The 21,661-nt window shown below is 47.0% G+C and overlaps 2 protein-coding genes and 1 non-coding gene across 8 annotated transcripts; 1 reads left to right on the top strand and 2 right to left on the bottom strand.

The window, feature by feature from the left end:
- Nucleotides 1–736: 736 nt before the first annotated feature.
- Nucleotides 737–4,484, bottom strand: rpl35a (ribosomal protein L35a). Its single transcript, XM_061828224.1, has 5 exons — nt 4,373–4,484; nt 2,873–2,911; nt 1,990–2,142; nt 1,732–1,876; nt 737–831 (listed from the first exon to the last, which is right to left on the bottom strand). Exons 2-5 carry the CDS (start codon nt 2,881–2,883, stop codon nt 808–810), a joined length of 333 nt encoding a protein of 110 aa, XP_061684208.1. The 5' UTR covers nt 2,884–2,911; nt 4,373–4,484; the 3' UTR covers nt 737–807.
- Nucleotides 2,454–2,526, top strand: trnas-gga (transfer RNA serine (anticodon GGA)). The gene has a single exon. It is a non-coding gene; the product is annotated as a tRNA-Ser (tRNA).
- A 435-nt stretch (nt 4,485–4,919) lies between the features above and the next one.
- Nucleotides 4,920–21,510, bottom strand: lrch3 (leucine-rich repeats and calponin homology (CH) domain containing 3). Of its 6 annotated transcripts, none has more exons than XM_061827494.1 (19): nt 19,518–21,510; nt 17,690–17,834; nt 17,479–17,605; nt 17,287–17,392; nt 16,008–16,144; nt 14,755–14,864; nt 14,569–14,662; nt 13,923–14,016; nt 13,694–13,851; nt 13,223–13,281; nt 13,086–13,131; nt 12,931–13,026; nt 11,691–11,744; nt 10,260–10,293; nt 10,075–10,182; nt 9,904–10,004; nt 9,680–9,817; nt 9,517–9,594; nt 4,920–6,467 (listed from the first exon to the last, which is right to left on the bottom strand). In XM_061827494.1, exons 1-19 carry the CDS (start codon nt 19,855–19,857, stop codon nt 6,318–6,320), a joined length of 2,175 nt encoding a protein of 724 aa, XP_061683478.1. In that variant the 5' UTR covers nt 19,858–21,510; the 3' UTR covers nt 4,920–6,317. The 6 variants fall into 6 exon arrangements, with proteins under 6 accessions (XP_061683478.1, XP_061683481.1, XP_061683476.1 ...); XM_061827497.1 differs by having other exon boundaries at nt 10,260–10,290; XM_061827492.1 differs by having other exon boundaries at nt 6,325–9,399.
- Nucleotides 21,511–21,661: the final 151 nt, after the last annotated feature.

Raw genomic sequence — 21,661 nt, 5'->3', positions numbered from 1 at the left:
GACATCAGCACCCTCAAGCGGGGCCTCTTCTTCTGGGGACTACTTGGCAAAGCAAAGCCTGAATTCTCTCAAACCGGGCCAGGCCCGCTCACTGACGACAAACTGTTTGTCTCGTCCGTAGCTCAGCAAGAAATCGATTCAGACTTCATTCACGAGTGTGACGCATGGATGGAAGGGTTCCCATTCGTCGAATGTCTTTTGTTCTTCGTTCTTGTCAGCACTCAACACGATTGCGGCACCGACCGCCGGAGACCAATTGAGGGTTGTTACATACCCGACCACTAAAGTGGATTCCGGTTCCGTCGTCGTCTTACATTTCAACTGATGACTTCCGGTTTGCCCAATTTTACATTTCTCCCCACGACAATTGAGCTTCCATTTTGAAAAAGTCGCCAAGTTTTGACAAAATAAATCAATTGTCATAGAGGCCATTTATGTTAACCATCTTATGTGATACTTTACGACCAATGCCTTTCTTTATTTTTATTTTTTTTAACCATTTAGGTTGTGGAGATTTTAAGTGATGATTCCCCGCTCGAGAAGACAAAAAATAAAATAAAAATACAATATTTCAACCACTTGAGTACCATCCCAATTAAACAAAGTATAAAAATGAACCTGAAGATTATTTCAAATGTGAAGATCAACATCCATATTGTCACAAGCTCGATATTTTCAAACCCAACTGGCGAAACTGCCGTTGCAGCGGAGAGCGTCCCGACACAGTCAGACAGTCTGTGGAGGCGTCCGTCTTTTTATTGTTTATTTACAAACAAAAATCAGCTGCTGGGTGCCGGTAAGCCTCGCTCACACTCGAGAAGGGTACAACATCTGAGGAAAGCAATACACACAACAATCGTCAATAAAAACATTCACATATCGACAAGCTCACAGGGAAACAAAAGTCCCAAAATATCTTTCTGTAATTTCAAAGAAAAAGTTGCTCAGCTGATTGTTGGCTTCTGACGGGATCGATCGCTCGCCTCCCGACATTATGGGATAATTTTTGAAAAAGAAAACAAAGCACTCAAATATACTCCGTGACAAAGTACTGAGTAGTCCCCCCCCCCCCCCGCCAAAGTGTCCGTTTTGATATCTATCAGATGTCGACACTTTACACCTACGCGGTGTTCGCGAGCGCAATTTAAGGCGCCCGCAAGGCATCTTCGAGAAATACCACAGCTTTAGATTTTGAATCTGACATGGCTATGTGATTTAAAATTTTAAAATACCTGGAATGTCACATCATATAAAAAAATTCAAACGAAAATATTTTATGTATGTATAATGGACTATGACTGAAGTTTGCTGCAAACAAGTCACGTAGCCCTCAGCCTCAAAAAGGGTTGATGAGCCCCGCTTTCCACCAACCTGATCAGCTTGATCGGTAGAGGCTGAAAAGGAGCATTTTGTGCTGATCGGCTTTACTGTCATAATCGCGCGCTTCGATCAATCGACTCCACGTCGCCAATGTGCATTGCGGGGCGCCCAATGCGTCGATTGTGATCGACTACGCGTCTGAATCCTTTTTTGTGTGTGTGTGTGTGTGTGAACAGATTAGGCCATGTAACTAACGTTCTGCAAGGCTCAACGGTTATCAGTCCTCATGGCACACAAACACGCCACAGCGCTTCTTCCCTGCGTTTAAACAGGCAGCGGAGTACACAACTAAATGCACTTTTCCGGCACTTTCTCATGTAGTGAGCCGCGCTGGCACACGTGCGCACTCACCACTCTGATGCGATGTCCGATGGCTTTGGCGGGCAGGTTGCTGCTGAACTTCGCCCTCACCATTCCGCTGTTGCCGTGGGCGCGCGTCACCTTGCCCCAAATCACACGCGTCTTGTTGGGCTTGCCGCCCGGCGTCACCGTGTTCCTGTCACGCACGCAAACACACCAATTTCCGTCATGGAGATTTTGGATGAACGGCGCGCGTTCCCTCAGTGTCGTCGGCACGCCGCGAGGGAGCCACTGGATAAGCGCACTGACTTTTTGGCCTTGTAGACGTAGGCGCATCGCTTGCCCAGGTAGAAGTCGACCTCGTTGCGGCTGTAGCAGCCTTCCAGCTTGAGCAGAGCCGTGTGCTCACGCTGGTTGCGGAGCCCGCGCTTGTAGCCCGTAAAGATGGCCTTGCTCCACAGTCTACACACACAAAACACACATCAGCACTCGCCGGCACGTCGATAACGCGACGACATCCTCATCAAAGTGGTATGACAAAACGACGGATAGGCGCCGGACAGTACACATTTCATGCATGAATTTGACCCAATGTAATTAAAAAAATAAAAATAAAATAATAGATAAAAAGCACATCCACACGCGTGCGCGCAGGCCGTGCGTGCTCGCGGGCTCAATGTTGCCACTTGACACGAAGCAAATGAGCCTCTCGAAAAATAGCCGCACTTCTTAGGGTGGGGGAAACGTGAAAACGTACAATATTGTGTACATGAGGCCCCGTAGCTCAGTGGTTAGAGCACTGGTTTGGAAAACCAGGGGTTGTGGGTTCGTATCCCACTGGGGCCTCCACTCCCTGAGAAAGGTTGCGTCAGGAAGGGCATCCGGCGCAAAAATTGTGCCAAACATACGTGCGTTCATCTGAGATGACACGCTGCGGCGACCCCGAAAGGGACAAGCCGAAAGAAACACACAATTGTGTACGTGCAGCACGAAACGGCAAAACGGGCTCGGGCCTCAGGCCGTCCAAATATCCCATCGCTCAAGTGCGGGTCTGCGTGGCCAACCGCCATTTTTAAAGCAACCGTTCGAGCGCATTTCTAAGGGGGCGTAATGGCGACGCTGGCTGAATGAGGCCCAGTGACGAGCAACACTGTGGTCCAAATCAAATAAGTCTTTGCAAAACTCGCCTCACCTTCCTGGCATCTTGCAGTGTCTTCTCAGGAGCACTTACCTGGACATTCAGAAAAAAAAAAAAAAAAAAATGCAATGAACAGATACATCCATTGTTTAAAAAAAAAAAAAATAACTCTCCTGATTCTGCACATGACCAAAGCAGTCTCCAAAGACCACAAATTCATGTACACGGTTCAAGTGTAAAAGTATACTTCAATATTGGTAATAGCCAACAAGCCATCATGCTGACGTCGAGATTTGAACAACGGACCTTTCCGACTGGCGATTTCAGCTCCGACCCCCCTTAGCAACAGTTGCCATGCCACACAATCTTCCAAAATGGCGACTGAACGTAACGCGTTTGAAGTCGATTCTCTATCGCGTATTCCAGATAATATTGTGGTTAGGGTTTTGCCAAATGCGTCAGACTTGTCCAAGAGTGTTCTACAGAGAGGTCGCAACTTGTTTACGCAGGGAAATGTACACGGAATGACAATTTTGGACAGAGCAGGACGCAACGTCAGAGTTACAGCAAAATGTTGGCGATTGATGCAAGAAAGTTTGACGCCTCACAAACTTCCGACTGAAATCCAACAGGATTAAATTGTGGAATTGGTGAGTACTTTTCACTTGGAAAGATCACAAATAATATCATTGTAGTCTAGACAGGTGAGTGGTGGAAGTTTTGTTTTTTTCATTCTGGTCCTATCTGGCATCATTTTAGTTGAATGAGGAAGTTCTGAAATTCATTTTTTATTTCAACACATTTCCCTTTCAGGACCTAACAGAAACATATGCCAGGTCTGCACGGCGAAGGGCCGGTCGGAACATCAGCCGAACCGTTCTGAGGACCAGGGTTCAAATCCCAGCACCGCCTGTGGACTTGTGCATGTTCCCCCGTGCCTGTGTGAGTTTTCTTTCCTCCCGTAACCCCCCCCCCAAAACATGCAGGTTAGGTTAAAGACTCTAAATTGCCCGTGAATGTCAGTTTGAATGGTTGTTCATCTGTGTCCTGTGATTGGCTGGCGACCAGTTGACGATGTACTCCACTTCTGTCCTGAGTATAACCGGGTCATGCGCCAGCACGCCCGTGACCCTTGTGAGGATAAGCGGAATAGTCAATTAACGAGTTCACCCATACGCGGATGGAGACATAATCAGACCCATCGTGATTTTCCAGCCCTACCCATTTGTCACGTTCTAGCTCCACCATTGCTGAAATGTAGAACGCGCCGGCGAGAGAAGCAATAGGCTAAAGTTCTCCAGACGCATCCGCGGCCGTGAAGCCAACGCCGACTTCGACGCGAAGAGTTCAGGCGAGACGGAAGCAGTTGACCGCGGCTAGCATTTAGCAGGAGAATCCGAGCGCTATCTCAGCCATCACCAAGTCCACAGAAACTTGAGTGGGCACGCCATGGAAAAAAATACTCAAGGATGCGACGGCGACCGATCGTGAGGAGAAATAAGTCACGTCTATGAAGAGTTTTACACATTTTCTCACTCATGTTTACGATCTTACCTGCTCTACGAGCTCAAATATGGCGAAAAGAGCGCGCGCTAAGACTTGTGGGAAATTATTGAAAAGACGGGTGGCCGCGGCGCGCCGGATCAAAATGCAATTGACGTACAGTATTTATTTTTTACCAAGTATGTCAAAGTTGGAGTTCTACCTTACATCGCTGTTATAATTGATAGCATACGGTTGAAAATACAACAACAGCTGTTTGAAAGTTATACTTTTTTCTCTAACGAAACGTTGGCAGTTAAAGGTCGTAAGTTGATATATTGCAACTACTGTGTTAGACAATCAGGAAAAAAACTGCATTTGTTGGCTTTAACGTTTAAATACATGTTTTAAAATTAAAGTTAAAAGATTAAAAAAAAAACACTGAATGAACGAGCATTTCACCCATCTAAATAACCGATACACTGTACATTTCAATTAAACCGTTTTTAATCACAAGAGCTACCTATTTATTTAATTTCAGTTATTTGCATGCCTTTGTGTTCTTAGAGGAATAAATAAAAACTTAAGTTGCGTACATAATCAGACCTCCACAAGGATATTCCAATCCTAATTGCATTTATTTGACAGGCAAGTTTTTCTTTTAAACAGGAAAAGTGAAAATGAGTCAAATACAGAAATATGCTTGAAGTGAAGTCTGACCATTGTAGCAGGAACAAACTTCTCACATTTACTTTGTAGCAGGTGTAAGAATAACACCAATACTTTGCGTCACGTGTAGGGAGAAAGTTGCAGAGTTGTCTTGGCAAACCCGCACTCTCTATATCTTTATATACATTACTACAAACACTTTCTATTTACATAATACATTTGTACACAAACAGGTTGCAGTCTCATCAACCAAACGTCCCAGAATGCAACAGGAGGCCCAACACATTGAACACCTGATCGCCAAGGAGGCGCAGGATCGCGTCATCGGTCACCTTGGTGAACATTCAAAGTGAACAAGATGGGTGGGTGGGGGGAAGGTGCAAAATCATGAGACAAACAAATAAAAAACGTGACAGCAACAAACAACAAAGCGACAGATCCGCATCTTTAGCATAGCTTCATTAGCATTGCATGCCTTGGGTTAGCTACGTTGTTACATTAGCAATCAGTTCAGAGTTCCGATACATTTTGAGGTTTTTTGTCTGGTTAGTTGCGTATATCACATTAGCTGCATTAACTGAACCTAACGGTTTTGATAGCAATATTATCATACATCTAGCCATCTTCCACACCGATTCTCCTTTTGCGGGTTACGGGCGTGCTGGAGCCCATTTTAGCTAACGTGGGGCAAATGGCAAGGTACACCCGGAACTGGTCGCCAGCCACTTGCGGGGAAAATCGGGAATAAATAAACATTCGCACTCACATTCACACCTGGTGGATATTTTGAGTCTTCAATTAAGCTAGCATGTCTGTTTTGGGGATGCTGGAGTCAAGCGGACCTCTTGGAGAAAAGCCGCGGAGGCATGAGGAGAACAAGCAAACGCCACATAGCCAGACCTTCAAAGACTGAGGCAGATGCGGAAAGCGGTCAGTTACCGTGCCGGCCATTCATCGTACAGATGATCTCGTGTCAATCAAAATACATATCTTAAGTGTTCGGACCAGAACTTGAATAATCTTTGCTATTAATTTTTTTGTCCAGACTAACTCCTACCAAACGTTCAATTTCCGATAACGATCATTAGTGTTAGCAGGTAAAATAAATATAGATGATAGTATCTTATAGATAAGATCACGTGACATCGTATCCTCCATGATGTCATGTTGTTGCTTATGTGATATCCTGTACACAGGTTTTACGCTTGAGTGTTAAGTTAAATATAATATATATATATATGGACAAACTTCTGCAACGTTTCAGGTTTGTTGATGTTGTAAGATGCAAATGCTAACAGGCGTGTCTAAAGTCGGCGGATCTTCATGGGTGCATGCAGCGGCGTGCCGATTACACGCCGGAAGACGCTCCGGATGACGTCACGGTAGTTGTGGCGACACTGTGTCTGGGCGGGGCCAAGCGGAGAAGTGCGTTGATGGTGGTGGCCACCTGGGGGAGCCCTTGTTCCTCCAGGATGTGAAGGGGGAGACATAGGTCGCTCTGGACACACACACACACACACACACACAAAGACAAAGGCCAAAAAGCAAAAGAATGCAAACGCTGATCAACACAACTGGAATGATGCAAACAAAAGGACAAACCGGAATGGATGGGATTACGGGATTGGTCGCTCACGTTTAGACTTGGACACCCCCTGCGATTGACGCGCCCGCAACCGTTGCCACCAATGGTCTTCAATCGGAATGGGATCGACTGCCAAATAGCCCGTCGCAATGATTGCTATAACATCGTTGAATCGTTTAACAAACAAATCGGACACGATAGTCTTTACGGCACAGGTGTCGAACTCAAGGCCCGGGGTCCAGATCCGGCCCTCCGCGGGATTTTACGAAGCTCGTGAAGGGAAATCCTCTGTATCAATTTCCATGATTTACGTTAAAATCGTTAGCAAAATTTCAAATTGTCATTATAAATGATAACATTGGTATATTGCGAGCAACAGTAGATGAAAAAACCCAACACCTTTGATTTCTCATTCCAAAAAGTAGTTTGTAAATATGATGAGGCAAAAGATTGTCATAACGGCCCTCTGAGGGAAACGCTCACGACAAAAGTGGCCCACGATAAAAAGGAGTTCGAGACCCCTGCTTTACGGACTCGATATATGTTCATTGGTCATGCATCGTTGGACGGCTGCGAGCCGGTGGAACGCTGACACTCTTGCCGTCATTGGCTCCGTGCGATATTCCACAGCCTTGTTCCTCATAAAACGTGTACGTTCATGCACTCAAAAAAGGTCAACCGTTTGTCGTGCTTCTGAGTTCACTGACGAGCTCGTGCGCTAACGACTAGCCTAAGACCTAACGAGTTCAGGAGCTAAACCGCTCACTCCACTGACCAGAAAGTCATTTAAAATGTCAGCGCTTCGCTCCACATTGTTGTTTGTGTTATTCCCCAATTAACACACGTGGCGACGTTAACTATTTATGGTCACTAACCCGAGAAGAGAGCTAAATTGGTCACACCAAGGCGGCACCTGAGCTGGACATACGGGAACGTTAACTGTCCATCAAGTACAATCTCGGCGGCAAACGATAGTCAGCCGATAGTTGACGACGTACATTTGGTTGACTGGTGAAGGGCTCGTCTTCGACGGACCAACCGCGCAGTAGCCAGATTTCCGGTGAGACTTTTTTTTGTCATTCTGACTGAAGAGGTCTGGCCAACTGTTGATGTGTTTCATGATCTATGCCAATTGGGCGGGGGGGCGACGACGACGACGACGACATCATGTGCGCTACAGCCGTAAGACACCCGCTCATCGTCGCGACCATCGTCACGTCAATTGACCTTTCCGACCTGTCAATCACTCGTACCGTACAATAATAGCCAATCAGATAGCTGCATTGTCTTGACACGCCCCTCTCGCCGCCACGTTGTCCCACAAGCAATGCTGGTTGTCGGTAGCGTGCGCTTGGAAAAGTTCACGTTCCGAACAAAATGGTCCTCATGTGGGCTCGGAGAACGTGCAACTCTGATGAAATGTAGCCCGCTAGCTTACGAGGGGCCCACTCGCTTGATTCTTTCTCCAAAGCCTAAAACACAGTTGAGGAAGTGTCTACGATGGATGAAGGCTCGCGGAAGAGCGCGCGTACAACGAAATGTGGACATTATCAACAAACACTGGGGTGTATGTTGGAAGGTAAGCGAAGGAGAAGTATCTTCTCCGAGTTTGATTGAATTATTATCAGTCCAGGAGAACAACTTTCACTTTGAAGTGTCATGTTTTATGCCCAAGAGTCGGGTTAGTCATACGTAAATGCGCCACGTCACGCAAGAGAAATGTCTAATTGCCTATTTGGGTCACATCGGACTTTTAAGACCGAGCACTGGGTTCCATTCCGAGCCAAGTCAAATCAATTATAAAGACTCCAATGATATTACTGGTGATCTTTCTGAGTAAAAAGTACTCGCCCTGCTTTATATGCACAGTACGATTCCACTATTTTATCCTGTTGGATTTCAATATGAAGTTTGTGAGGTGTCAACATTTTTTGCATCGATCGCCAACGTTTGGCTGTAACTCGGACATTGCGTCCTGCTCTGTCCAAAATCTTCATTCCGTGTACATATTCTTACGTGAAGTAGTTGAGATCTCTCTGGAGAACTCTCTTGGACAAGTCTGACGCATTTGGCAAAAAAAACATACCCCAAAATTATCTGGAAGACGCCATCGAGAATCCACTTCATACATGTTCCTCGGGGGGGCGGAGCTTAAGGTCGGCATCGGAAAGGTTAGGGTTAACCCTAACCCTAAGCTCCGTCGTTTGTTCAGTGCAGTAGTTGGGATATTTTTCATGTTTGATTTTTAAAAAACGCTTGATAAAAACAACACACTGTAAGCACTTTAAAATAAAAACAAACAATGACATCACTGCAAAGTGACATCCAGATTTGCCAAAAGGAATAAAATTCCATTTGGCTTATGCTTGAGGCGTTTACATGAAGCATTTTTATTCAGTTTGGGCTTCTAAAAGTGATTCCAATTGGTTGGTCTCGCAGCTCTTTTTATTTCAGACCCAGCGGGATCCATATAGAGATACGAGAAAAACAATGTCAATCTATCAATCTAAATCTCAATTCTAATAATAACCACAATGGCGATCTCAAAGGACAAAAACTACAAAATGGAATTATTTTGGGGGGGTTTTAAAGGTGATCCTTTCATTTTAATTTCAGAGGCATTAGAAACTATTATATAACAATATTATTCGCCATGGTAGTTTTGGGGAAAGTTCTTCAAAGACTGGCCTAACCCGGGACCCTTCCCCCAATGCCCGGCTCGGATGGATAAGATGGATGAAAGCAAGCGAAAGACGAGAGGAAAGCGACCAATCGCGTCATGAGAACACCCTGACGGAATACACGCGCGCTCCAGTGTGTGTTGCTGGTCGCAATGACAACCGTCCTGCACGCGCGTGAAGGGGGGGAGGGAGATGAAAGAGAAAGAAAGAAAAAGTCGTTAGTAGAAAAGAATCGAGTGAAGGACGGAGAGTCGTCGCCATCATCATAAGGTGTTCATCACCTGAGACACGCCCATCCTGCGACACGCCTCCAGGAAGTTCTCCACGTTCCGCCGACATTTGGCCATGGTCAGTTTAGGCTGAGGACGCAAACGCACACAGAGGATGGTCGTCATAGCAACCGGCAGCGCACACACACACACACACACAAGTACGCACACTCACCACAGCGGGAGAGGGGACGTGTATGCTGGGTACCGATCGCGGCCGCACATGATTGGCCAGGTGACAAAGGACCACGCCGTCGGTGAGCGCCGCGCACAGGTCGCTAGGCAACGAAACCTTCAGCCGGGCCTCGATGTCCTGACGACACAAACGCGCGTCAGAGCAAATGGCCGCCAATTGGCGAGCGGTCGCCGAGGGCACGGGCCAACGGGGATTCGCGCCACCTTCCTGAGCCGCTCCGCCAGCTGAGCGTCGTGTCCGATCTCGGCGGGCGCGGGCGGGGGCGGGGCCTCGTCGCACGGCTGCCGAGGGGCTGCGGGGTCCCCTAGGGAACGACGGCGGGAGCGTTCGGGTCAGCTCGGCCTCACTAGCGGGTAGCGGCGACGGCGACTCACCTCTCCTCTTTTCCTCGCGCTGACCAAGGCGGTACAGGAAGCTCTCCGGGCGCACGCCGGCGCCACGACAGGGAGCGGCGTCCGGCGGGGCAGAGTGGCTGGGATTGGCTGGCAACACAAAATAGGCGGAGTCAATGGAAGCGGAGAACCGACGACGAGGCTTTTCAAGGGGAGTCCGATCTTACCGCTCGGCAAAAGGCCGCCTCGCTCTTCGCCCTGCTGAGACGACAAATTTTCAGTTCGGTGTTAGCGTTAGGGGCAGGAAATGGAAATAAATCCTTTTTGTGTGGTCTCACGTGATCACTTCTGATCAATATCTCTCAACTCTGGCTGCACAATTCAGAAAATTTGAACGATGATCAGGATCATTAAAATAACGCGAGTGTCATCAATTTTTACGCTTAAAATGCAGGCACTGCCGCGGCCAACCAACCGCCAGGGCGTGAACTAAAGCGCAAGCGAGCCGGTCGCATCCTACAGCAGCCAGGCCTGATTCGCTAGGTGGAGTCGGTCACGCCGAGAAAAGAACTCGCGGCAAAAGTGGGAGCTGAGGAGCTTGTTCTTTGAGCCCAAGTGAAGTTGAGCAAGAATGCAGCAGAGTTGTGTCTGCCTTCTATGTTTAAGGTAACACGCCTAATCTGTCAAAATGGCAGCAAATATAACAGGAGCAGGTCAAAGTACTGCACACACCACCTCATGCAATTGCTGCATGAAAAAACAAACTCAAGTATCAATAAAATAAGAGAGCCGCCAGTGGCATCGCTAATATGGCGCACTACGGTAACATGCTGCACACCAGATGCAAGGGCCAACTTCAAAATAAAACGGCATTGACATCACACATATTAGTTGCGAGGCTTTTATTTTGTAGCGCATTACCGCAAAAGCGTGGGAAATCGTAACTACCGAGTTGGAGGTCCAGCTCGCGACCATGACTGAAGACGAGCAAGCGGTTCCCGTCCCTGGCCATTCACCACATTGACGACGGGGATTTCCCAATGAAACGCAACATCTATTATTATTATTATCATCATCATCCTTGATGTATTTGCTTCCACTTGAAAGTTGCACTCGCGCTTCGTGTTTGCTTTCTGTCACAGCATATTTGTCAGGTTTTTCCTTGCTAAAATCAAAATTGTTGGGTATATTTCTCTATTTTTCATTTATTCTTATTTAAAAAAAAATATCCGATACTAAAAACGGTTTCCATATTGTTTGCTGGAAATGAATGCAATAAAAATAACATTTTATTAACACGAGGAATAATGCTCAATTGTTCTTATCATTGTTATTCAGGCAACAATATCAAGCTCATAGGGGCTCGAAATCCCCAGGGTGGGTTTCCCTAAGTGGACGCGTCAGTGAAACGCGTGACGTTTCAAACTGTGTCGCTTTCCCTACAAAACACCGCTTAGATTAGATTTAGATTATTGGTGAAAAGGCCAGGCCAATACTTCATGTATGGCCATCATCAATCATGAATGTTTTTGGGGCGTTTCAAGTGCTCCTTCCATATTTTTTTATTTTTTTTTTTTAACCCCCGCGAATTCCACAAAGATGGCAGCCGCGTGTCACTCTGCAAATTCAATGAAGTTGAAGTTGTGGACGAGTCTTACCATGAAGAGGGCAGAGTCATCAGTGTGGGTCGAGTGTCGGAAGGGGTAGATCTTCTGTGCACACACACACACACACACGCACGCACGCACGCACGCACACACGTGAGCGCTTGACGCAACCCTAACCCTTGCCCAGACCGGCCCGGTTCTAACTCCGCATACAAAAGACGTACACGATCGGAGTTGGCGAACTTTGACTTCTGCAGAGCACCAATCACGCGACACCATCGGGCCAGGCCGCAAAACGACGTCTCCCTTGTTTTGCCGTCATATTCATATTTTGGATGAAAAGCTTTTCCGGCAGCAAGTACTTTGTACGCTTTCCAGAGAAATGGTAGATTTCTGGTGCAGCGATGAATCAATTGACTGACAACGAATGACTAAAGATTTCCAAACTATTCTGCAGCCCTTGTTTAACTTTCCTGCTCCAAATCCTCAGAATTTCAGCCTTTGAACAGGAAATATTTTCCCATTTCTGAAGTCCTCCATGTAAGCAGACTGATTATCTTTGGTTTGTTTTTTTTCCCCCCAAATTAAAATGAGACAATTTGGACATCTGCTTATCCTCAAGTCAAGTTTGCAACTTCTTCACTATCAATTTGAAAGGACGTCCTGTTTATGAATCGCCATATAGAAATCAACTGATTCATCAGAAAATGTCATTTACAGCTGAATCTATTAGTAAAATATTGGTTAGTTGGAGCGCTACTTGAGTCCTCTTGGGGGAGGGGAGACGAAAGATGGATCCGAAACAACCTTGGTGAATGAACATTTCCAAAATGATGCATGGATGAAGAGAACTCTTTCCACACATACCGGTGACAAAAAAGCCACTTGTGCCAAATAATTCCTCCCACTTCGCAGCAAAGGTTTTAACGTTGCGTGAACGTCGAACACAATTACGGCAATTAATACGAAAAGCTTATGTTTTGACGCTGGGGGGGCGTGTCCGAGTGGCTAAATACAGCCAGCAAATGACTAAGCTCACGGAAGCCACGTTGCTCATGGAAGCAGGGCACATCAGGAAGGACATTCTTTCAAATACAAAGGCCCACCAAAAATAAAACAAATGTTGTTTTTTTTTTTTTTAAATCTTGCAGCCCCCCCCCCCGCCCAAAAAAAAAAAAGATTTCTCAGCCCTGTGAAATGTTATTGCAAAAACGTACTTCATAGCATCTTCTACAATGCTGCCGAATGGCTGTGATGAAAAGCTGGCGTGCGCTCGGTCGCCGGTAGGTACCTTGGCGTCTCCCTGCAGGGGGCGCATCTGGTGTCTCTCCTCATCGTACCTGAGGGCGGCTAGCTGAGCCTCTCGCCTCACCCTCTCCACACCTCGCTGAGCCAGACACACACAGACGGTCAGGTACAGGCCTTCGCTCGATGACGCGCCCTTACCTGAATCTGACTGCTGGGTGGCGCCGTGGCACCGTCCAAAACGCTCCTGCCAGACAGACGGGAAGGACAGGGTTAGGTCCTTAAGCCACAATAGTCACCAAGCAGAGGCAGCCTTGCATGTGTGCGCCAATGACAACCTGCTCTGTCTCTGTCTTGAGTCGTCTCGTCTGGATAGACCGGCTTTACCCGGAGAAGCCTGGGGGGAGGGAAGAAAAAAAAAAAAAAAAAAAAAAAAGACAAAAACAGACAAGGAAGCAAAAAGAATCACATGAAAAATTAACACATTCAAAAAAAAAAAAATAAATAAAAGGAAATACCAAAAAAGCAAAATCCAACGAATAATCGAATGAAAAGCCAACAAATGGTTAAAATCTAACAATTGAAAAACAAATTCAATACAAAAAACTGACAAAAAGAAATGAACAATACGACAAACAACAGAACAAAAACAAATGAAAAGAAAATAATGAAAGTGACAAAAATGTAGAAAAAGAAAATCCAACAAATGACATCAAAAAAGAATTTAGGAAAACATTAGCGATCCAGGAAACGCTAAACCCGGCCGGGCACAGGAGGAAAAGCGCAAAAGTGCAAAGGATGCGCCGTACCGTGTTGCTGATGCGCCTCTCGATGTAGGCCATGAACTGCGAGCTGAGGCTGGCCCGGTCTCCCGCTCCTCCTCCTCCTCCTCCTCCCCCCACGCTCTTCTTCTCCTCCTCTTCCTCCTCGCCAACGCCGTCGATGAAGTCGATCTGCTCCAGCTCGTCTGCACCGAGGCACGTGCGTCACTCGCCGGCGGCGTGCCTCGCGGCTCAATTAACGCACGGGCGCACTCACGTGTTCCATTGGCCAGCAGGGGGGGCCCCGCGGCGCCCGCACGCTTCCACTCTTTGTGGACGTCCGGGAAGCGAGCAGAAACCTCAGATGACTCCTTGGGAAGGAAGCGTGCGGACCACGTGAGCCGATTGTGATGTCATACAAGCGTCACGTCTCCCCCTTTTTATGATGTCATAGTACAGTAATCCCTCGCTACTTCGCACTTCACCTATTGCGGCTTCAGTCCATCGCCCCCCCCCCCCAAGACACCACGCATTTGCTTTGTTTGTGACTTTCTGTACTGCAATAAAAATGTAATTTTATTGTTATCGTTTAACAAGACACTTGTAGTGTTGTAATTTTTGTCTCAAGTACGCAAAGTGTAAATGCTGCGCTATTTTGATTAAATATTCTGGTACCCACACGGCGGCTCCAGCAGAAGTCTCCCAGTGATGAATGGTAACTACACAGTAATATAATACGCTAAGTGTTTTATAATTCATATTATAAATGTACTACACGTACATCCCCCACTACTTGGGGGGGGGGGTTCACTTTTTGCGGGTGGTTCTGCTACAAATTAACGAGGGATTACTGTACAGTGTACTCACCATAAAATAAAAACACTTTGAGCTCTTGAATACGATTGTGTGGGGAAGCTTCTCACCTCGTTTCCTGACCATCTTTTGTCTCCACTGTCCACGCTGTTGAAGCCCGAATCCAACGCTCCGTACTGCCGACCGGGGTACAGCTCATCAACACTAACGCAAGCGTACACAGAGCAGCAGCAAATGAGATTCTTTAGCGGCGCCCACAGGAAGTCTTCATGTGTGCGTGCGTCAACAGTTCAGACCAGGAGCCGAAGTTTAAAGGTTGTCTGTCGTATTCTGGGAGGTCAGGGGTCATCTTAGTGGCCTCCATATTGAGGAACTTGAAGATGTGAACTTTGCCCTTTATGCAAATCTACACAACATAAAATTATTGATAACCAATGACAATATGATTCACAACGGATGAATTAATAACTTGAGCAATTAATTGTGACCCAACCCACCCTAGCAAAAACTCTTCTGTCACATAAAACAGCAGACACCTTCCGCCAACTGTTCCATCCCGCTTGTACCCGTTTCTTCACTTCCTTACCACACTCACCGTTGCTCTTTGTTATTGATGCCAAGTATTTGAAGTCGTCCACCCTCGCTATCTCTTCTCCCCGTAGCCTCACTCTTCCCCCTCCACTTTTCTCATTCACGCACATATATTCTGTTTTACTTCGGCTAATCTTCATTCCTCTCCTTTCCGGTGCATGTCTCCATCTTTCCAATTGTTCCTCTGCATGCTCCCTGCTTTCACTGCATATCACGATATCATCTGCGAACATCACGATGGTCCAAGGGGATTCCAGTCTAACCTCATCTGTCAGCCTATCCATTACCACTGCAAACAGGAAGGGGCTCAGAGCTGATCCCTGATGCAGTCCCACCTCCACCTTAAATTCCTCTGTCACACCTAAGGCACATCTCACCGCTGTTCTGCTGGCCTCATACACGTCCTGTACTATTCTAACACATTTCTCCACCACACCAGACTTGCGCATGTAGTACCACAGTTCCTCTCTTGGTACTCTGTCATCGGCTTTGTCTAGGTCTACAAAAACACAATGTAGCTCCTTCTGACCTTCTCTGTACTTTTCCACGAGCATCCTCAAGGCAAATAATGCATCTGTGGTACTCTTTCTAGGCATCGCACAGTCCCTCTCACGCTCTTTTTCTCACGTATTTTCGTCATCAGGTGAGCTCGGCAAAATATCGACTCTCGGAAGCACCAATGTCGGCTCAAAAGTTTGCAACCTGAAGATAGTCAAATACCCTTTCTTGCAGCCATCCGTTTTTCGAGCCGCTTATCCTCACAAGGGTCGCGAAAGTGCCGGCGCATATCCCAGCTAACTAACAAAATAAAAAATGAACTCAAAACTACAGGCAGACGCAAAGTAGATCGCCAGTTTCTTTGCAGGAACTTAAAGTCAATTGTGGCTTTAAAAAAACAGCACTGGATGTGGCTCCCAAATTGCTCAGTTGTGCTTTCTGGGTTTCCCCCCAGGCCTACCTGAGCGGGCGGCGTGTGCAGCGGGTTGTTGTCCAGCACCATGGTGTGCAGCTGCGACAGCCGCGTGTAGCACAGCGGGATGGACGTCACCTTGTTGCACGAGAAGTCCAAACGCACCAGAGGCAGCTCGGCCAGCTCTGAAACGCATGTAAACAACGGCTCAAGGTGTGTGTGTTTGTCAAGATTACTACGTTCGATGAGAACCAAAACTGCAATGGAAAAGAATAAAATCAAAAGAAAACTTAATGAAATGATGAAGTTTTCCCAAACGGCATTCCCCATTTACAAAGGTTAACAGCAAAAAAAAAAAAAAAAAAAAAACAACACAATCCTGATCTGATCGCTATCTGCGGAAAGCAACTCCCTCATCTTGACTTCCACGTAATATCCAAATTGCCTCTTTCCCTGCATTGACCGCTGACTTCGTCAAAAACGTTCCTTGGCTCATTAAAGGTGACTTATTGTGACCCTTTTTCAGACATCTGACGTCAACCTCATTTTATAAAAGCAAAAACGCAAAGTGATGGAACTCACAAAATCAAAGAAAAAAATAAACAAAACAAAGGTAGCAAACCAACTTTTAAAAGAAACGAATACTAACTGATTCTGGATTTTTAACAAAAATGAAGAAAACAAAGGATTATGTGGTTTTGTTTGTACGCATCAATGCCGTTGAATAAAAAGTGGACTGCGCACTCTGCATCCATCATTGGTTCCGCCACGGTCAACAGGCTCTGACTTCTGGTCAGGGCAAAAACTATGGTAACCATACATATATTGTTATGTAAAAACCATGCGATAATGATACAATAATTAACTATGAAGGTTAAGCTGAAACAAACTTACTGGTGAAAAGTTACTTCTTTGCGACCGCCAGCAGCGTAACAAAAAAGCTAAACCAAACGTATTCCAATTCATCCATCCATTTTCTTAGCTACTTATTCTCACGAGGGTCGCGGAGAGTGCCGGAGCCTATCCCAGCTGTCAACGGGGTACACGGCGGGGTACACCCCGAACTGGTTGCCAGCCAATCGCAGGGCACATGGAGACAAACAGCTGCACTCACGATCACACAGACGGGGCAATTTAGAGTGTCCACTTAATTATTCCAATTCAATTTGATGTTATTATGTTTCACAATGTACAAGGACGTCAACTGTCATGTGAAATCGCACCCAAAGCGATGTTTTGCCCTGACCGGGAGTGGAACACGTCAAAGAGGCCTGTGCGCAGTCCTCCACTTATTGTTCGACGTGATTGGTACGCACGTCCTGTATACCTGGAGGAAGTGCAACCAGGTGGTTCCTCCTGATGTTTAGGTCTCTTAGCGCCTCCAGCTGGCCCACCTGAGAAGGCAGCGTCCTGATCTCGTTACAGCTAACATCCTGCGGGGAGGCGGCGGCACCGATCAATCGCCTGCGTCTGCGTCACACCACGCGTGGGTCGGCGACGACGGCGCGTTACGACCTACCAGCTCCGTCAGGTGCCTCAGCTGACCCACTTCCTGAGGCAGAGCCGCCAGCTTGTTGTTGCACGCGATCAGAACCTTCAGCGGGAGACTGCACAACACCACCGGCAGCGCAGACAGCTGGTTGCGGCTGACCCGCCCACCGTGGGAGGCGGTGGTGAGAGATGCACATGCAGAGTCTGTGTGTGTGTGTGTGTGTGTGTGCGAGCGTTACCTGAGGTTCAGGTACGTGAGTGCCTGCAGGTTGATCATGTGATCAGGTAGAGACCTCAAACAATTCTGGTAGACGTTCAAACTCTCCAGCGACACCAGGAGACACACCTCCACCGGAAGATCCGACAGCCGGTTCCGAGATAAGTCTGCATGCGCGCGCACAGTATTAGGAGTACGGCACGAGAACCTCAATTCCGATCATCTTCTGACGTTCAAATAACAAACAGTGTGTGTGTTCATACAATAAGAAAACATGTGACTGGGCCTGAAAATAGAATCCCAACAATGGGTCGTCTGTGTGCCTATTTGGACACTTGTCACCCAATCAAGAGCCCCGAAGAGCACGACAGGATATTCACGACCATGGCGGCGCTGTCATCTCGACGAAATGCATTGCATGCGCTCAATCGACATTTACATACGCGCACGATATGAACTTTGCAACGATTCATTGACTCACAACCACTACTTGATTATCAAATTGATCCAAAACTATTTTGATGAATCGTTTGGACTGGCACCGGTTCTCAACTCTTGTGGCCCTGCGACTTGCATTTTTTTTTCCATTGCTCAGTAAGAGACCTCATTGAACTTCAAATCGTCCAAATCCTCGGGCGTTTGCAGAATGATGAGCTTTGTTGTTTTTGTCAATTTGAAATAATGTCCCATTTTTAATAAACGGCAGAAAATGATTTGTTTTATCCGACTCATTGATAGTTCATGGTTAAAATAATGGTTAGCTGCAGCCTGGGACTGCACGCACGCAGTACAAGAGTCCACACATCATACACGCACATTATATACGTGCACTTTAGTAGATGTACTAATACGGTACCGTAAATATGTTCATCCCATGTACTGTGCATATTCCTTGTATACTTGACATGCACTGCAGTCCAAGCGTATGTAATATATATGGAATAGATACATAACACACACAGCGCTGCTCTGTACCATTTAGGATAACATGTAACAAGGGCCACAATCAACATGTTTTTAAACAATCCCTTAATCTGTTGATTATTTTTTCCGATTAATCAATGTATTGGATCAGGCTTTAACCTTTTATTCAAAAACAAGAAAATCATATCAAATTGAGAGGTGAATTGACATTTTAATTTTGCTTTGGTGTGGAAGTGGGATCCGAAAATGTCCAAAAACGTTGATCATTAGTTTCTAAAGTCAACACAAAAAAGTTCGCGTCATTCTGCCTATAGATACGGTTTAAGATTGAAGTCCGACGATTTCGACCATTCAATTTAAAGAACAGCTCTACATAAATCATCGGTCATCAAAGGAGTTGCCCGTTTTAATGAGCGATCGATTCAATGACAACGTATCGATTACTCGAAAGTGTATTGTTCCGCACAATGAAGCTTCTCCCAATTGCGCTACTAACGATGTAATAACTTCGTCAATGACGTTCGAATGAGTCGTTGAACATGAACGCGGCTGATTTGCGGGATGCTATGTGGGCTAACGCGCTAGCTTCGACAAAGTTGACAAACTCCAAGGTGTCATCAAGTGGACGAAAGCTCGCGTTATCGTTATCGCGCAAATTCGACGAACACTGAACGGCGACGAGATGAGCCCGAAACGTCCTCATGAGCGACTTTGGGACTCGGATCTGGTGCGCTCGCGGCGGCTGAAGCAACATGTTGTGATCGCGCAGCCCGACAAGAGAAGAGCGACACTTGACGGTGGTTTCAAGTTGCTCGCAAGTGGCGCTTTCTTCCGCCAAAAGGGACCACAGGGGCTCAATGGCTCGAGCCAGGGCTCAGTGGCCACGCCGGGATTCGGGGGGGGGGGGGGGGGGGTGTTGGACTGACCTGCCCGGGTGGTGTCGGTCAGGTCGTGGTTGGCGGCGCCTCGGGGGAACTCTTTGAGCTTCCTGCCGCTGAGGTTCAGGCACCCAGTGGCCGAGGCTTCGTCAAGAGCCCGGTCCAAAGAGCGGTTCCACGGCACCGGGCCCGCCGCCGACGCAGCCAGGCCGTTGTTCCCGGCGACGAGGACGTTGTTTCCCGCGCCGGCACCGCCGCCCGTGAAGCTGATTCCGGTGTTGTCCGCGGAACCCAACAACACCGAGGCCGCCATTACACTCCGGTTTGCTTGCTTCGCGCACACTCTGCTAATGCTAACGCTCCCACCCGAAACGGAGATGCTGCGCATGCGCACAACGGCAGGCGAGCCCACAGCCGGATGTTGCCTTAGAAATACTCCACTCTACTGTATTTCATGATTGTTTATTCTTCGGATTGAAAGATTGAGCGATAAAGACACACGTAGTAAATAGGGGACAGTAAGTGTCCTTAGTATACAAAAGACAGTTGACAGAATAGGAGTTTATTGTAAATTTGAGATGGGATTGTCATTGCCGTTATTATGTTATTTTTCTTCTTTTTTTTCCTTTCGGCTTGTCCCGTGAGGGGTGGCCACAGCGCGTCATCGTTGTCCATGTGCACCTAGCTTATCTCCTGCATCTTCCTCTGCCCTCATGTCTTCCATCACAACATCCATCCACCTTCTTTTTGGTCTTTGTCTCGCTCGTTTGCCTGGCAGCTCTTTTCTCAGCGGCCTTCTACGAGTAGACTCACTGTCACGCCGCTGGACATCTCCAAAACATCCAACTTTGGCTGTCCCTCCCTCTCGGGAGCTCATTTCTAATCCTATCCAACCTGCTCACTCCAAGCGAGAACCTCAGCATCTTCAGTTCTGCTTCCCGTCGTCCCTTCAGCGCCACCGTCTGTAATCCGTCCATCATGGCCGGCCTCACCACCCTTTTATGAACTTTGCCCTTCATCCTCGCGGAGACTCTTCTGTCACCTTCCGCCAGCTGTTCCAACCTGCTCGGACCCGCTTCTTCACTTCCTTTACCACACTCACCGTTGCTCTGGATTGTTGACCCCAAGTATTTGAAGTCGTCCACCCTCGCTATCTCTTCCCCCTTCACGCACACATATTCTGTTTTAGTTTGGGTAAACTTCATTCCTCTCCTTTCCAGTGCGTTCCTCCACCTTCTCCCTGCTTTCACTGCATATCCGAATGTCATCTGCGACCATCACGGTCCAAGGGGATTCCAGTCTAACCTCGTCTGTCAGCCTTTCCATGACCACTGCAAACAGGAAGGGGCCTGGAGCCGGTCCCTGATCCAGTCCCCAATTGCACCTTCAATTTTTTCTGTCACACCTGCGACACACCTCACCACCGTTCCGCTACTCTCGTACATGTCCTGTAGTATTCTAACATCCTTCTCTTCCATTACGGACTTGCCCATGCAGTACCACAGTTCCTCTCCTGGTACTCTGTCGTAGGCTTTCTCTAGATCGAAAAAGACACAATGTAGCTCCTTCTGACCTCTGTACTTTTCCATTAGCATCCTGACGGCAAATATTTGCATCTGTGGTATTCTTCCTTGTGTGTTTTTACACACTTGGCCAATAAAGCTGATTGTGATGAAACCATATTGTTGCTAACAAAAACGTACTTCTGTCCTGAGTCTAGCCTCCATTAGTCCTTCCCAAATCTTTCTTGCCCTATAGTTCCCACAGCTCTGCACATCGCTTTTGTTCTTAAAAACGGGAACTAGCACTTTCTCTCCATTCTTCAGGCATCTTATCCGCTGTGAGAATTCTGTTGAACACGTTGGTTAGAACTTGGTTAGCCTTCACCACGTGTACCTTTGCGTTACATTGCATCTTAATGTATTCCACGTATTTCTATTCTATGTATTTCTCCATTCTTGGTCCTCTCAGTTTCCCACTCCTTGTTGTTAAGCTCTTGTGCGACTTCCTGTACTTTGAGGGTCCACCTACATAGTCTCCTCCCCTTTCCTACCAGAAGCTACACCAAGTACTCTCTGGGATCACCTTGCCTGTAGTGGTCCAGTGGCACTCAAGTTTCGTTCCACATTGAAAATACGTGCATTGATTAAAGACTAAAATGCTCGTAGGTGCGAATGGTTGTTTGTTTCTAT

This window comes from Syngnathoides biaculeatus, chromosome 8, assembly GCF_019802595.1.
Source record: "Syngnathoides biaculeatus isolate LvHL_M chromosome 8, ASM1980259v1, whole genome shotgun sequence".
Classification (NCBI taxonomy): domain Eukaryota; kingdom Metazoa; phylum Chordata; class Actinopteri; order Syngnathiformes; family Syngnathidae; genus Syngnathoides; species Syngnathoides biaculeatus.
The sequence above is the reverse complement of the archived record's forward strand: the minus strand, read 5'-3'. Positions and strand labels throughout refer to the sequence as shown.